At 43.3% G+C, this 12,832-nt stretch overlaps 1 protein-coding gene across 1 annotated transcript in view; it reads left to right on the forward strand.

Annotated features, from left to right (window-relative positions):
- The window catches only part of LOC109938079 (UDP-glucuronosyltransferase 1A1-like), an 11,189-nt gene extending 7,260 nt beyond the window's left edge, over positions 1–3,929 (forward strand). Inside the window, exons 3-5 of the mRNA XM_048598697.1 lie at positions 364–463; positions 1,074–1,293; positions 2,615–3,929. Coding sequence (XP_048454654.1) covers positions 364–463; positions 1,074–1,293; positions 2,615–2,891 — 597 coding nt within the window. The 3' untranslated portion in view covers positions 2,892–3,929. The remainder of the gene's footprint in view (positions 1–363; positions 464–1,073; positions 1,294–2,614) is intronic.
- The last annotated feature ends 8,903 nt before the right edge of the window (positions 3,930–12,832 follow it).

Genomic DNA, 12,832 nt, shown 5'->3' on the forward strand with positions numbered 1-12,832 from the left:
GAAACGTTAACTCTGTTTTCTCCTCCACAGCTGCTGCCAGACCTGCTGAGCTTTTCCAGCAACTTTGTTTTTGTATCTACAGTGACAGCTATAGCCTCTTTCTCTACATGACCATAATGGAGGAGGAGCAGCACAGAATGGCCAACGGTATCCCACTTCCTGTTCCTTTACTTGCTACATATTCTATGAATTATCCGCAGTCACTGTCACCATCTCATAGCGCCCCCATTAGGGTGAATGAACACTAACACGTGGGTAGATACAATGACGAGAACAGAGGTGGAATCATACTATCCCTTGCTGCACTATCCAATCTGCACAGCCAACTCCTTTCATCCCTTGCTGGTGTCCCCTGTTGTGCAGATGGTGCACTGGCAATGCCACCCTGCCAAATATGGCAACCTTCATTGGCGCTCTCCACAAGAGGGCAGCTGGAATGTACATGAAGCCTGGCGACCAGATGGTTTGAGGTTCTAGCTAGCAATTGTTCGATCACCGAGTCACCGCACATTTCTCCCGACCCCACGTACCGTGAGGATGAGAATTGCCTTTGATGTTTCCCAATTCTGTGCATGCGGACGGCTCCAGATTCACCAGACTGAATATAATAACCCCTGGCAGCTAGCTGAACCTGGCTGGCACGGTGGCACAGTGGTTAGCACTGCTGCCTCACAGCGCCAGGGACCTAGGTCCGATTCCCGCCTTGGGCGACTGTCTGTGTGGAGTTTGCACATTCTTCCCGTGTCTGCATGGGTTTCCTCCCATAGTCCAAAGATGTGCAGGTTAGGTGGATTGGCCGTGCTAAATTGCCTGTAGTGTTCAGGGAGGTAGAGGGTGTATATTAGGGGATGGGTCTGGGTGGGATGCTCTGAGGTTCGGTGTGGAGTTGTTGGGCCAAAGGGCCTGTTTCCACACTGTAGGGATTCTATGAACCTAGTTGGCCAAAATGAGTTTGAAACAAAATGCTGTGGATGCACAAAGGTTGGCTTTGTTACAGAAGGGACGCTTTCTTCATATGGATACTCATTACACATTACAGAATTAATACTTTTCCCTTTTATTCTGTGGACAAGCACATCCCAAAACGCGAGCTTTTCTGACCCATGGAGGGTCGCATGGAGTCTATGAGGCTATCTGCAGTGCTGTTCCAATGCTATTATTGCCCTTGTTCTCGGACCAGATAGAAAATGCAGAACGTTTGAAGGTTCAAGGAGTTGGTGTAGTCATGAGTTTGAAAGATCTCAGCTCTCAGGGTCTAGTCGAAGCCTTGAACACAGTCATCAATGATACCAGGTGAGTGAAGTTCACACCACTTTGGACAAAACAAAATGTTTGAGGGTCCTGTGGTGCAGTGGTAGAGTCCCTGAGTCAGGAAGTCTGGGTTCAAGTCCCACCTGCTCCAGATGTGTGTAATAACATCTCTGAACAGGTCGATCAGTAAATTTCTCAGATTTTCCAAGTCTTTGTATTTTTTGGATTTTAAATGGACAGGGGAGATTTTTAAAAAAGTGAAAGTGGAGAAAGGAAAAGATCTATTACACATTGAATTTCCAAATAAACAATGAAATTTGAACGCATTGATGCTTGTACTAGTTTGCCACAGATTTAAAAACTGAGGATGCTGTAAATCAGGAACAAAAACAGAAGTTGCTGGCAAAGCTCAGCAGGTCTGGCAGCATCTGTGAAGAAAAAGCATTAACTCTGATTTTTTTTTCTTCACAGATGCTACCAGACCTGCTGAGCTTTTCCAGCAACTTCTGTTTTTATCACCATAGATTTACGGTTTCTGTCTGAAGCAAACTCCAAGATGTGCTTGTGCCCAGTGTGTATCAGATCAATGTTAACAACCATCGTGCAGAAGAGCCAGATATGAAAACTATGCATCACTTGCACCATCCCGTATTCCCCATATCTCTTATCAGCGAGTAGGAGAGGGATGCTGCAGGATAATGATCAATACAAGCCTCAAGACGGCTCACCACCCACCTCGGGTGGCAGTTTGCCCAGAGGTGGGTTTAGAAGGGATCAGCTGCCCATGCCATGAAAGGGTTAGGGGCAATTTGTGGCCGAGCAAGCTCATGGAAGGTGGCTTCCTTTCGGAAACCCTCTGAGCCATCAGAGTCCTGAGACCTGCGAATGTGCTTCCTACTCATTACTTCCTGTTCCTCCAACTCTGTAGAAGTTCCCAACCTGCTGAGTATTTACAGCAATCTTCTTTTCATGAGAAGGCTGGCAAGGTTGGCATTTGTTGCCAGTCCCTCATTGACATTGAACTGAGTGGCTTGCTAGGCCTATTCAAAGGACAGTTAAGAGCCAATCACATTGCTGTGGGCCTGGAGTCACTTGTAGGCCAGACCAGGTAAGGATGTCAATTTTTCATGCATAAAGGACATTTAGTTTAATGAGATGGGTTTATATAACAATTATCGCAATTACCCTTTCAGTGGGCTTCACTTCTGATTTTTTTTAAAAAATTAATTAAATCTAAATTGCCATGGTGGGACCTGAAACCGTAACAGCTACAGCGCACTAAAGGGTTTTTGGGTTCCTTGTCCAGTGACATGACCACTACACTGCATTCCTTTTATGAATACCATGACTTTTTGTCTCTCAGATACAAGGAAGTCATCACCAAGATGTCTTCCCTCTACAAGGATCGGCCAGTGCAGCCCCTGGAGATCTCTGCCTACTGGGTGGAGTTTGTGATGAGGCACAGAGGAGCTGAGCATTTACAAGCTGCCGCTCACGACTACAACTGGATCCAGTACCATTGCCTGGATGTCATTGGAACTCTTGCTGCTGTGGTCTTTCTGTTCTTCTGCTTGGTGTTCAAGTGCTGCTTGTTCTGTCTACGCAGGGCAAAAGGTCGAGCAAAGAGGAAGTGTGACTAATGTACCTTTTTTTCAAAAACAAAGTGAGCCTTCTTCAGAGTGCCTGATAATCCAATGGATATATTGTCACAGTTGTGTGTGTGTGGGGGGCAATGGAGATGAGCCCCACCATTGCTCCCTGCCGACTGAATCCACCAGCGTTCAGCCATTCTGTTTCCCATAGGACCATGCGGTCTCCTGGAAGTCAACACACTGCTCACCTCCTGGCTGCAGTTGATATGAAATTAAGCAGCTCAACATTTCTGTTTCGGAAGAAAGAATGAATGAATTAGTATCCTCCACTTCATTCAAAATCAGCTTGATGCAAATGATTGTATTGCCTTGATTAAATGACAACTTTTGTAAGCAACCTTTTCTCTTTTGATAAGATTTCCTTAGGCAAATTGTACACTCCCAAGTTTTAGAAAAGGTAATTAATTTAGGTCCTTCCTTCCTAACAGCACACTGTAAGTATATTGACATCCCTTGGACTGCAGCAGTTCAGCTCACCACCACCTTCAAGGGCAATTCAACAATAAATGCTGGTCCAGCTATGAATCCCCACATTCTGTAAACAAATAGAAGTCCTTTACATGACAAACAATAAATACTTATTTACCTTGACTGGATGATTGAAAAACCTCACACGCATTTTGGCAGATTCTGTTGTCTTCTGTCAGCCTGGCCAAGTCACCTCACAGTGATAGCCCAAAGTTTGTCTGTCACAAGTCATGGTCCCTTTGTTAATATGCCAGTTCGGATCCTCTGTGATGTGCATAACTCATTTGGCAGCACTCTCACCTCTGCACCATGGCTTCACCCTTGGGCATCCCAGCTGATATTTATCCCTCCAGCAACATCACTCCAATAGACCAGCTGCCACTAACTCACTGCTGTTTGGGAGAACTTGCTGAAACTCGTAACTTTAATGTGTTTAATGCATTGCAAAAATAGGAAATAAACTGAAGGACATACAATATGGTGTGGAACTAAATAGGTTGGTAGCACCCATCTTGTTTAATTTTATGTACAATAAAGATTGTTTTGTTTGGCAAACTAGCAAAATTTCCATTCAGTATTCTTTATTAAAGCCATGCTTACTGCTCCAACCTAATGTTGTCTCTAAAATCTCTCCTGTGGAACCATTCTGGTAAAGTCTCCTCTGCACCTTCACAAGGACCTGTCTTGTATTATTGCACAGATCCCAGGGTCTCTAAGACAGCTAGATGACATCGAAGTAAGATCTTGCTCTCTCTACATCAGTTAGTTAAGTAGACAGACAACTATATGCATGATTTAATAGTGTTAGTAAGCATAGAATCCGGAATACCAGTAAATCTGAGGCATCATGTTAGTGTCATTAGCTATACGAACATTTTAATAATAACTAAGTGTCTCAGTAACAACCTGAGTCTCTGTGGCATAGGTTACGTGGGCTAACAAACATCACATGGACAGCAAGTGGGCTCTAGAAGCTGATGATGGCTCGGGTACTAAAAGCTAGTTGCAGCAAATTGATATTGAGGGCTGAAAGGGTGATAGCGGCTGTTGTAATTGTGAAAAATAATTTTCTTAATTGTCACGCATAGTTTTACTGAGTTCAGGAGATTAACGTGGTGGAGGGGATGAAATGTTTAGCCATAATTTTACTGCCGTGAGTGTGGGGCAGGCTTGATGGACCTTTCTGTCGATATTTTGTAAGGCTGTACACATCACACTGCCTGATGATAACATCACAGTACTGTCCCCTCCTGGCAGGAAGTACCCAGAGCAGAATTATGCCAAGGGCAGAAAGAAACGTTCAGCAGACTGATTTCCTGGGATGCTAGGGTCATCCTATGAAGAGAGGTCGGCATAGTAGCTCACTGTGCCAGGTACCCGGGTTTAATTACAGCCTCAGGCAACTGTCTGTGTGAAGTTTGCCTATTCTACCTGGGTTTCCTCCCACAGTCCGAAGATGTGCGGGTTAGCTGGATTGGCCATTCTAAGTTGCCCATAGGGTCCAGGAATGTGCAGACTAGGTGGTTTAGCCACGGGAAATGTGGGGTTATGGGATAGGATAAGGGGGTAGGTGTGAGTGGGATGCTGTTCGGAGGGTTGGGTGGACTCCATGAACCAAAAAGCCTACTCCCACACTGTAGAGGTTCGGTGATTTACATCAGAGTCTGAAGGCTCTGGTTTTGCTTTTTGCTAGCATTTAGCAGAATGAAAGGAGATCGAATTGAAACAGCTTAAATTCTTCCAGGGATTGACACCATGGATGTTGCAAGGAGGTTTCCTGTCATGTGAGGGCAGCCTATAATTAGGGGACACAGTCTCAGTGTAAGGGGAAGGCCATTTAGTACTGAGATGGGAAGAAGTTGTTCAGTCACAGGCTGGTGACTCTTTGGAATTCCCCTGTCTCAGAGGGTTATGAGCAGTCATTGAGTGTATTCGAGACAGAGGTCAATAGATTATAAAATATTCAAGACACTAAAGGACATGAGTATTACTGCAGCAAAATGACCATGAACTTTTTGAATGGTTGAGCAGGCTCCAGGGCTGAATGGCCTATTCCTACTTTTTCCTATGTTGCTAAACCTCACCTGTCTCTGATTCATGTTAAATCACACAACATAGAAGGATGCCCATAGGGTTTGAAATGCTATCTAAATAATCCTTCTCACCCTGCTCTGATCCTATAGATCTGTAAATGGTTTCCTTTCAAACATTTGTCCAAATTCCTATATTGAGACTGTTTGTACTGCCCTTACAGGCAGCACACTGCAGAACATGACGACTTAATGTGTAAAAACAAAATTCCTTATCTGCCTCCTGAATCATTTTGCCGATTATCTGAAATCTCTGTCCACTGGTTACCAACTCTGCCTGAAAACTGGCAGTACCCATTTAGTATATCAAAACTTTTCAGAATTCTGTGCATTTAAACCTTCCCTAACCATTCCACTAGAATCAACTTATTAAACACTCGGGAAACAAAAGTTAACAAATCTTATTGAATAAATGCAATTTCATTCAGTAATCAATCATTATTTATTTCGATCCAACCACTAGGCACAGTGACATTTGTGTGTTTTCCCTGTATCTGCTTGGGTTTCCTCCGGGTGCTCTGGTTTCCTCCCACAGTCCAAAGATGTGCAGGTTAGGTGGATTGGCCATGCTAAACTGCCCGTAGTGTTCAGGGGTGTGCAGGTTGGTGGCGTAGCTGCAGGAAATGCAGGGTTACAGGGATGGAGTGATTCTAGTTGGGATGCTCTTCAGAAGGCCAGTGTGGACTCAGTGGGCCGAGTGGCCTGTTTCCACACTTTTGGGATTCCATGTTCTCATGTTATACTTTTAGTTTTTATTCATTTTATTTCTAGCCTGGTTGAAATCTTAGATATTTGGTGCCACCTTTTGGTAATTTAAAGGGAAAACCTGTCAGATGCAGTCGTACATTTAATTATTACATTAGGCAGTCATGGTGTCAAATTTAGTGCATGGTAAAGATCTGTAGATCCTTGAATGTTATCATTTATTATGCCCCATTGTGCTCCTGGGGGTGTGAAAAAACTCTCAAGCCCCTTGATCCAGGCATTTAGTTTTCATCCCATGTTTGAAATGCAGCCTATTCCTTCTTGAAATGTAACATGGAGATACTCAGCAGGTCAGGCAGCATCAGTTTAGAGAAGGAAACAGTGTTAACTTTTCAGGTGGGTCATCCGTCATCTGAGTCACAAGATGTTCGGAGGTGAATAGCTTCTTAACAAAACCAAGGAAGTGTGGAGCAACAGGAAATTTACAAGCGATTTGTGAAAGGGTGAAGCACTGGAGAAGAGCGAGCAGCATAATGGTGCAATGCAAGCAGGAAGTGATGAAGGGAAGTAGGAGAAAAGAGAGAAGTGCAAAACCAGTTGGATGGGACAGCAGAGCTTCTTCAAGGTGATATTAATTCTATTTCACTTCAGCGAAATCCTTTCAAACAGAACACCACCATCTTGACAGGCTACAACCAATGGGGTGGAATCTTCATGGGGATCCACAAGATTCATTGATATCATTTTTGTTCAGGTTACAAGGTGATTTGCCGAAATGGTCGCTACATTTTTCATGTTTCACTCAAACATTGCACAATATATGGAACAAGGCAAAACGCTATGACCTTTGTAATATAGATGAAGGCAGAATTTGTATTGTCTTCCAAGGGTTTCATTCATGTCTCCTTTTGTACAACGTAGCCCTGGCTGGAATGGAAGGATAATCAACAATAGTTACACGATTGCTATTAGACTGGCTTTTCATCCCCAGAGTTTTATTTTAGCACAAATTTCACCCCTTCCAAGGTGGAATTTAAAACTGTATCCCTGATCGTGAACCCAGGGTTCTTGATTGCTGTCCAGTGACATTATCACTGCTTCTGTTACACAAAGGAAATTTTTATGTTTGGTCATGAGCGAAGGAGAATATATGGACTTCACTCAAAGTGGAAGAAGTATTTGAATCAGGAACACCTTTCACAGTTTTACCTACCAGAATAACCAGAGCTGAAGCCATTGTATGACATTTCATCCCATGAAGGAAGACTAATTTGGGGGTTTTCCATTCTTTTTGTTGCATCACAAAGTTAACACATTAGAGGTCTTGAATGAATGACCTGAAAGGCTGGCAGAAGCACAATCAGTGATAACATCAAAAGCGGATCAAATGCTTGAAAAAATGAAATTTACAGGGCCACAGAGATAAGGCTGTGCCTTTAGTTTGTGCTCCCTAAGCTCTGAAGTTTCCTCTGTAAACCCCTCTGCCTTCCCTACCTCTTGCTCCTCCTTTGACATTTCCTAGAATACGTGGATTGGCCATGCTAAATTGCCCACAGTGTCCAGGGATGTGTAGGCTAGATGGATTAGCCATGGGAGATGCAGGGTTACAGGGATCGGGCATGGGATTGGGTCTGGGTGGGATGCTGTTCGCAGGATCGATGAAGACTCGATGGGTGAATAGCCTGCTTCCACACTGTGAGATTCTATTTTATGATTCTATACCCTTTGTCAGTGGGAGAGAAGGTAAACAGGAGACATGGAGAGCTGAGGGGACTGGAGAGTGAGAGGGGTGGGAGAAAATCCAAAGGAGAGATAGATTTGGAAATAGGGATGTGTGAAAGCAGCGGTGAGGGGCATGAGGGCATCGAGAGTGGGTGAAAGGGTGGGAGAGGGGAAGGATGGGCAGAGCTGGGTGTGAACAGGACAGGGAAGGACAATAGGGTATTTTGATAGCTCTTTCAAAGAGCCAGCATAGGTGCAATTGGCCAAATAGCCTCCTCCTGTGTTATATGTTTCTGTATAATAGATGTATGGAGATGTGAAGTACACAGGACTAGACATTAGGAATATCCTGACCTGATGATACTGTGTTCATTACACAGTAGAAAATGTATTGCTGAAACAGACTGTCAGAGCTGGTGAGCAGCATCACGCCTATATTAAAGCCTTCCATGCAACTAATTCTCTCTCGCCTTTGAGCAGAGATTGACTGATTTAGACATGAAGAAACACTTGCTCCAGTTTACTACAATATGTTGACACTAACTCTATGGCTCTTCTGTGCAAATAATTTTGTAGGGCTGCTTTTTACAAAAGGACATTCATTTGTATTATCCTGTACAGAAGTGAAAGATTCTGTAAAACTGCAAGTCTCTCCTTCATCTTCCAGGAGAAATGAAGGATCCCCCCAACCCCCCCCCCCCCCCCCCCCCCCAAGATAGGAGAGCTATATAATTAAGCAGCATACGTTAGCCAAGTAGCAAACACAACAGTTTCAAAAGAGCTAACATAGTTTCCACTTAAAACAGGTTTAAATAAAAGAGATAGAAGTGAAAAACAGTTATTGCATTGAACATTTTGCAAGTAACAGCCTGGAGGTTTACCTATTCTTCACCAAGATGGTAAAATGTTAAGCCCACAGTGCACACTTCCTGTGATAATCTGATGGTGAAAATTTTAAAAAGTACAAATAAAAAACATACACATTTTCTCATCGGGATCCACTCCAGAAATATGAGCTTTGAAACTTTATTTTCTGGTATGTCGCAATTTACAATAAATGCAGACAAACAAATTTCTTTCATCTAAAACAGAAGGGACATTTGTGCAAACTTACTGATGACCACTCTAATTAGCATTTGAAAACAAGTTGTTTGTATATTTTAAAACTTTTTATTCCAACTATTGCCTATAAAATCATAGAATCACAGAACAGTTACAGCACAACAGGAGGGCTTCAGCCCTAAGAAGTGCTGGCCTTTTGCAAGAGTTCATTCCACTTTGGGCTTGAGGGATCAAACCTGCTTTTATGTTTATCACCCCCACCCACCATATTCAAAGGGCTGTTCAAATTGATTCCCTTCAGCTGCCCTTCAACTAGTGGGAAAAAAAAAATTTTCTTCGAAGAAATATAACAATAAATAAGTGATTTTGAACAGTTTTTCTTCTCAATCATAAGACTGCTTTGGTCAAGAGCAGGCAGCAGGTTAAGAATTGTACAAACTCCTTCACTCTCTCGAAACTGACAGTGCATTTTGGGGAAATCCTGACACATTTGCTCCCACCAAGTTTCCACCTTAAACTCCACCAGAGTGTAATATTTTAATTAAGTGCTCCTGTACTTTGCGGGTAATTGGTTTGCAATCTCAAAGTAAATAAAAAGGTGATGACATCTGAGTTTTCAACAACTGTCAGGCACACTTGCTTCAACAATTAACCTGATATTTGCAGGTGAACTCCAAACCCCCTCCCCAACGCATCTTACCATTACCCTCTCCAACCGTCCCTGATTGAAGCACACCTCTCCCTCATTACAGCTGGGCAAGCCTTCTTCCCTTCCCTGTTACCACTGCCAACACTTTTGGATAGCCCTGGAATTGAGAGATAATTGTCAGGACATTGCAATGGACAATAGAAGAAAGACCATGGGTGTATTAATTTTAAAACATTCTATTGTCAAAAATAATATGCTTTTGAGCAAAAAAAATCATTGGATGTGGAGGCTGTTTGATTGTCAGCCAAGTATTGTCCAACTGGAAAATGAAGTGTCTATCCACTTCCCAAGGGCAATACAATGGTGGAGTCACCAATAGCTGAAGTGGTGGTTGGGAGCTGGAGATCATGTAGTGAAGCCTCCAGGAAGCTGGCCAACCAGAATTGGTGCTCTAGACCATGTTGGCGTGCTTCTTCCTCAGACAATTACAACCCAAAATGTATTTCGTCGTCTCTCTGATCCAATCTGCTTCATTCTTCCCTTCCATCCACCATTTACCCCCCTCCTATCCACTTGGAGTTGACACTCTGCTTTCTACCATCAATCTAGCTTGGTGCTTTCTGCTTTCCCCACTCTATCCCAGAATTTCCTGTAAAAAGAAATGTGGGCATATCACAATGGCAGTCAGATGAGAACAATGCACTGGTGCCAGTTTACATCATGTATACAATAGTGATGCCCAGCATAAGGAATCTTTATGTTCCCTTGTTGTCTAACATTGTTAAAAGCCTTAGGTGAGATTTGGAATGAGCTTAACTGCAAAAAAAGCCTTCGTCCACAAGACAGGAGAGTGATCAAACACGTTGTGAAACCTTGGAGCCTTCAACAAAAGGCTATCAGAGCCACATGCCCACTGAGTCCTTCCCACCCTTTCCTGTGGCTGATGACCAGTGCCAACGCTTCTGGATTGCCCTGTAATTGAAGCATAATTGTCAGGACATTGCAATGGACAACACAGAAGAAATGAGGGAGTGGCACAGCTTAAGAGGCCCGCTCCAAACCCGGGTGAATGGGCTGTGGTGACAGTTGTACAGAGCAGGTTCAACAAGCTCTGCTCTGAAGCTCGCAAAGATAGCTTTCATGGAATTACAACCCATGGCAGAAATGTAACCACCTTGCAGTTCATTGAGCTATTCCGAAGCTTCCAGGCGAAGCTGTGTATTACATGGGGATAGCTTTGTGAATCTGTGCTGTCATTAGTTTGGCAGCATTCTGAGTTAGAAGGTTTGTGTGTGTGTGTGTGCGCGCGCGCGCTGCAGGACAGTGTTTAAATCTGACTTCAGCTCCTGGACTATTGAGATTTCAATGCTGCCTAGCGGGAGTGCTACATTGCCAGAGGTATACTCTTCTGGGTGAGACGAAGGTCTCACTTCCATGTTCAGGTGGGCCTTTAAAAACCTTGTGACAATGTTCAAAAAGTAGATTGTTGTCCCAGTCGAAGTTTGTCCCACAAACCAGAGCACCAAGTCATTAAGCAGGCACTTACCTTCTTTGGAAAATCTAGTTTTATGACTATTGACTTTCCTTTGAAACATTGTTCAAAAATAATTTACATTGACACATTGAGAGGACTCTTAGAGGTGTGTAACACACTGTAAATACCTTAATTCTTTCTTCTTACTATTCAAGGGTTACGCAAGGGAAATAGTAGGAATTGATAATGCTGCTAAAGTTCTTTTGAGCAATGTCCTTTTCAGTTCATGCTGTTTCCCCCTGTATCTAAGAGCCTTTGTCCCATACACTGTTATGTCGAATGGGTTTCCAGTCCTGACAGCTTCCTTGTGTAATATACAATCTAGTCAATGCATTTCCCCTGTGTAATTCACTACTTAACTGCCCCTGTGTATTACCCTGTGCCATTCATGCAGAGCAGGGTTGCCAACACTCTAGGATTGTCTTGGAGGTTCCAGAGATTGCAGATTGTTCTCTTGGATGCCGCCATGAGAAATCCAGGAAAAAAATCCCAGAAATGTCATTCTTAGATGTGCTTCACCCCATTTCCTTTCATTTGTTCATTATTTAAAGGTTAACGGGGGGAGAAAAGCCTATTTCAGCACAGAGAGAAGTCAATGAGTGGAGATCGGGTGACAAAGCTTCCAGGAATACACCCAAAAAGAATTGCCAACCCTAGTGCAGACAGTATTCTCCACAAACTGTTAAAGGTTTAGTCAGTACAAGCCATGTGTGTAAAGCAGTCTTCCATCCATTGCAGGAGCTGCTGACTTCATTAACACATGGCTAATAACTAAAATAGAATTAAACACATTTAAGACTAAAGTTTAGAACATATTGTACTACATTCAGCATTCATAATATACAAGTTCTGAAATTCATGCCTTTAAATTTCAAAGAGATGTTGCTCCATGGAGTCAATGTAAATCCTGTTCCTGCTCTGTCCCAGTCACGTTAGGATTCAAGATCGAGAAACTGACGCTTCCTTTTTCTGGTGATTAGACTCTCTCTTTTTGGGAGGCTTTCTCCATCAAGAGAGCTATGTCCCTCTGCTGTTCTATTTTTGGGACTCAGTGACTCCCAGCAGCTTTCATCATCTGAAATGTCCTCGAGTTCCAAAAGCATCTGCAAGTTGACCTGTTCGGGCTTGAGATTGTAAAAAGAGTGATCATTTGTGAATCTACATGGAAGATTGGGAGTCTCAACATGGACCGAAGATAGTGCCCTCTTGGTGAGTGTCAGTTTAACGCCCTTGCAGTGATCTTCCAATGCAGAGGAGCCAGACTTCCCTTCCTTTGGCAGAGTCTCCTCGCGGACTTTCCCACTTGTCCTTTTTTGGCCGTCCTCATTCCTTCCTTTGCGTTGCAGATGAAGAGTTGGTATTTGCTCCTGCTCACTAATCTGGCCATTTAACTTCGGGTGGTCAAAAAGCTCAAAGTCAAACATCATTACTGCGTCATCAAAAGTAAGCATCATCAACTTCTTTTCACACTCATCGTTTTGGTCAATGGAACTGATGCCATCTCCTTTCCCACTGCTTACCTCCATTTCTGGGTTAGAATTTTGGGCCTGGTTAAGTCTATTAGGGTGAAGTTTCCTGTCCTCTTGTGACTGCTGATCATTGCACAGTGTAGGATTCAGATTAGCATCAGAGTCAAGTGCCTTCGGTTCAGGGACAGCATCAGGGTCATACTGCATTGACACACAGTGGTGTTGCTGCT

Source organism: Rhincodon typus, chromosome 7 (genome assembly GCF_021869965.1).
Source record: "Rhincodon typus isolate 14 chromosome 7, sRhiTyp1.1, whole genome shotgun sequence".
NCBI lineage: Eukaryota > Metazoa > Chordata > Chondrichthyes > Orectolobiformes > Rhincodontidae > Rhincodon > Rhincodon typus.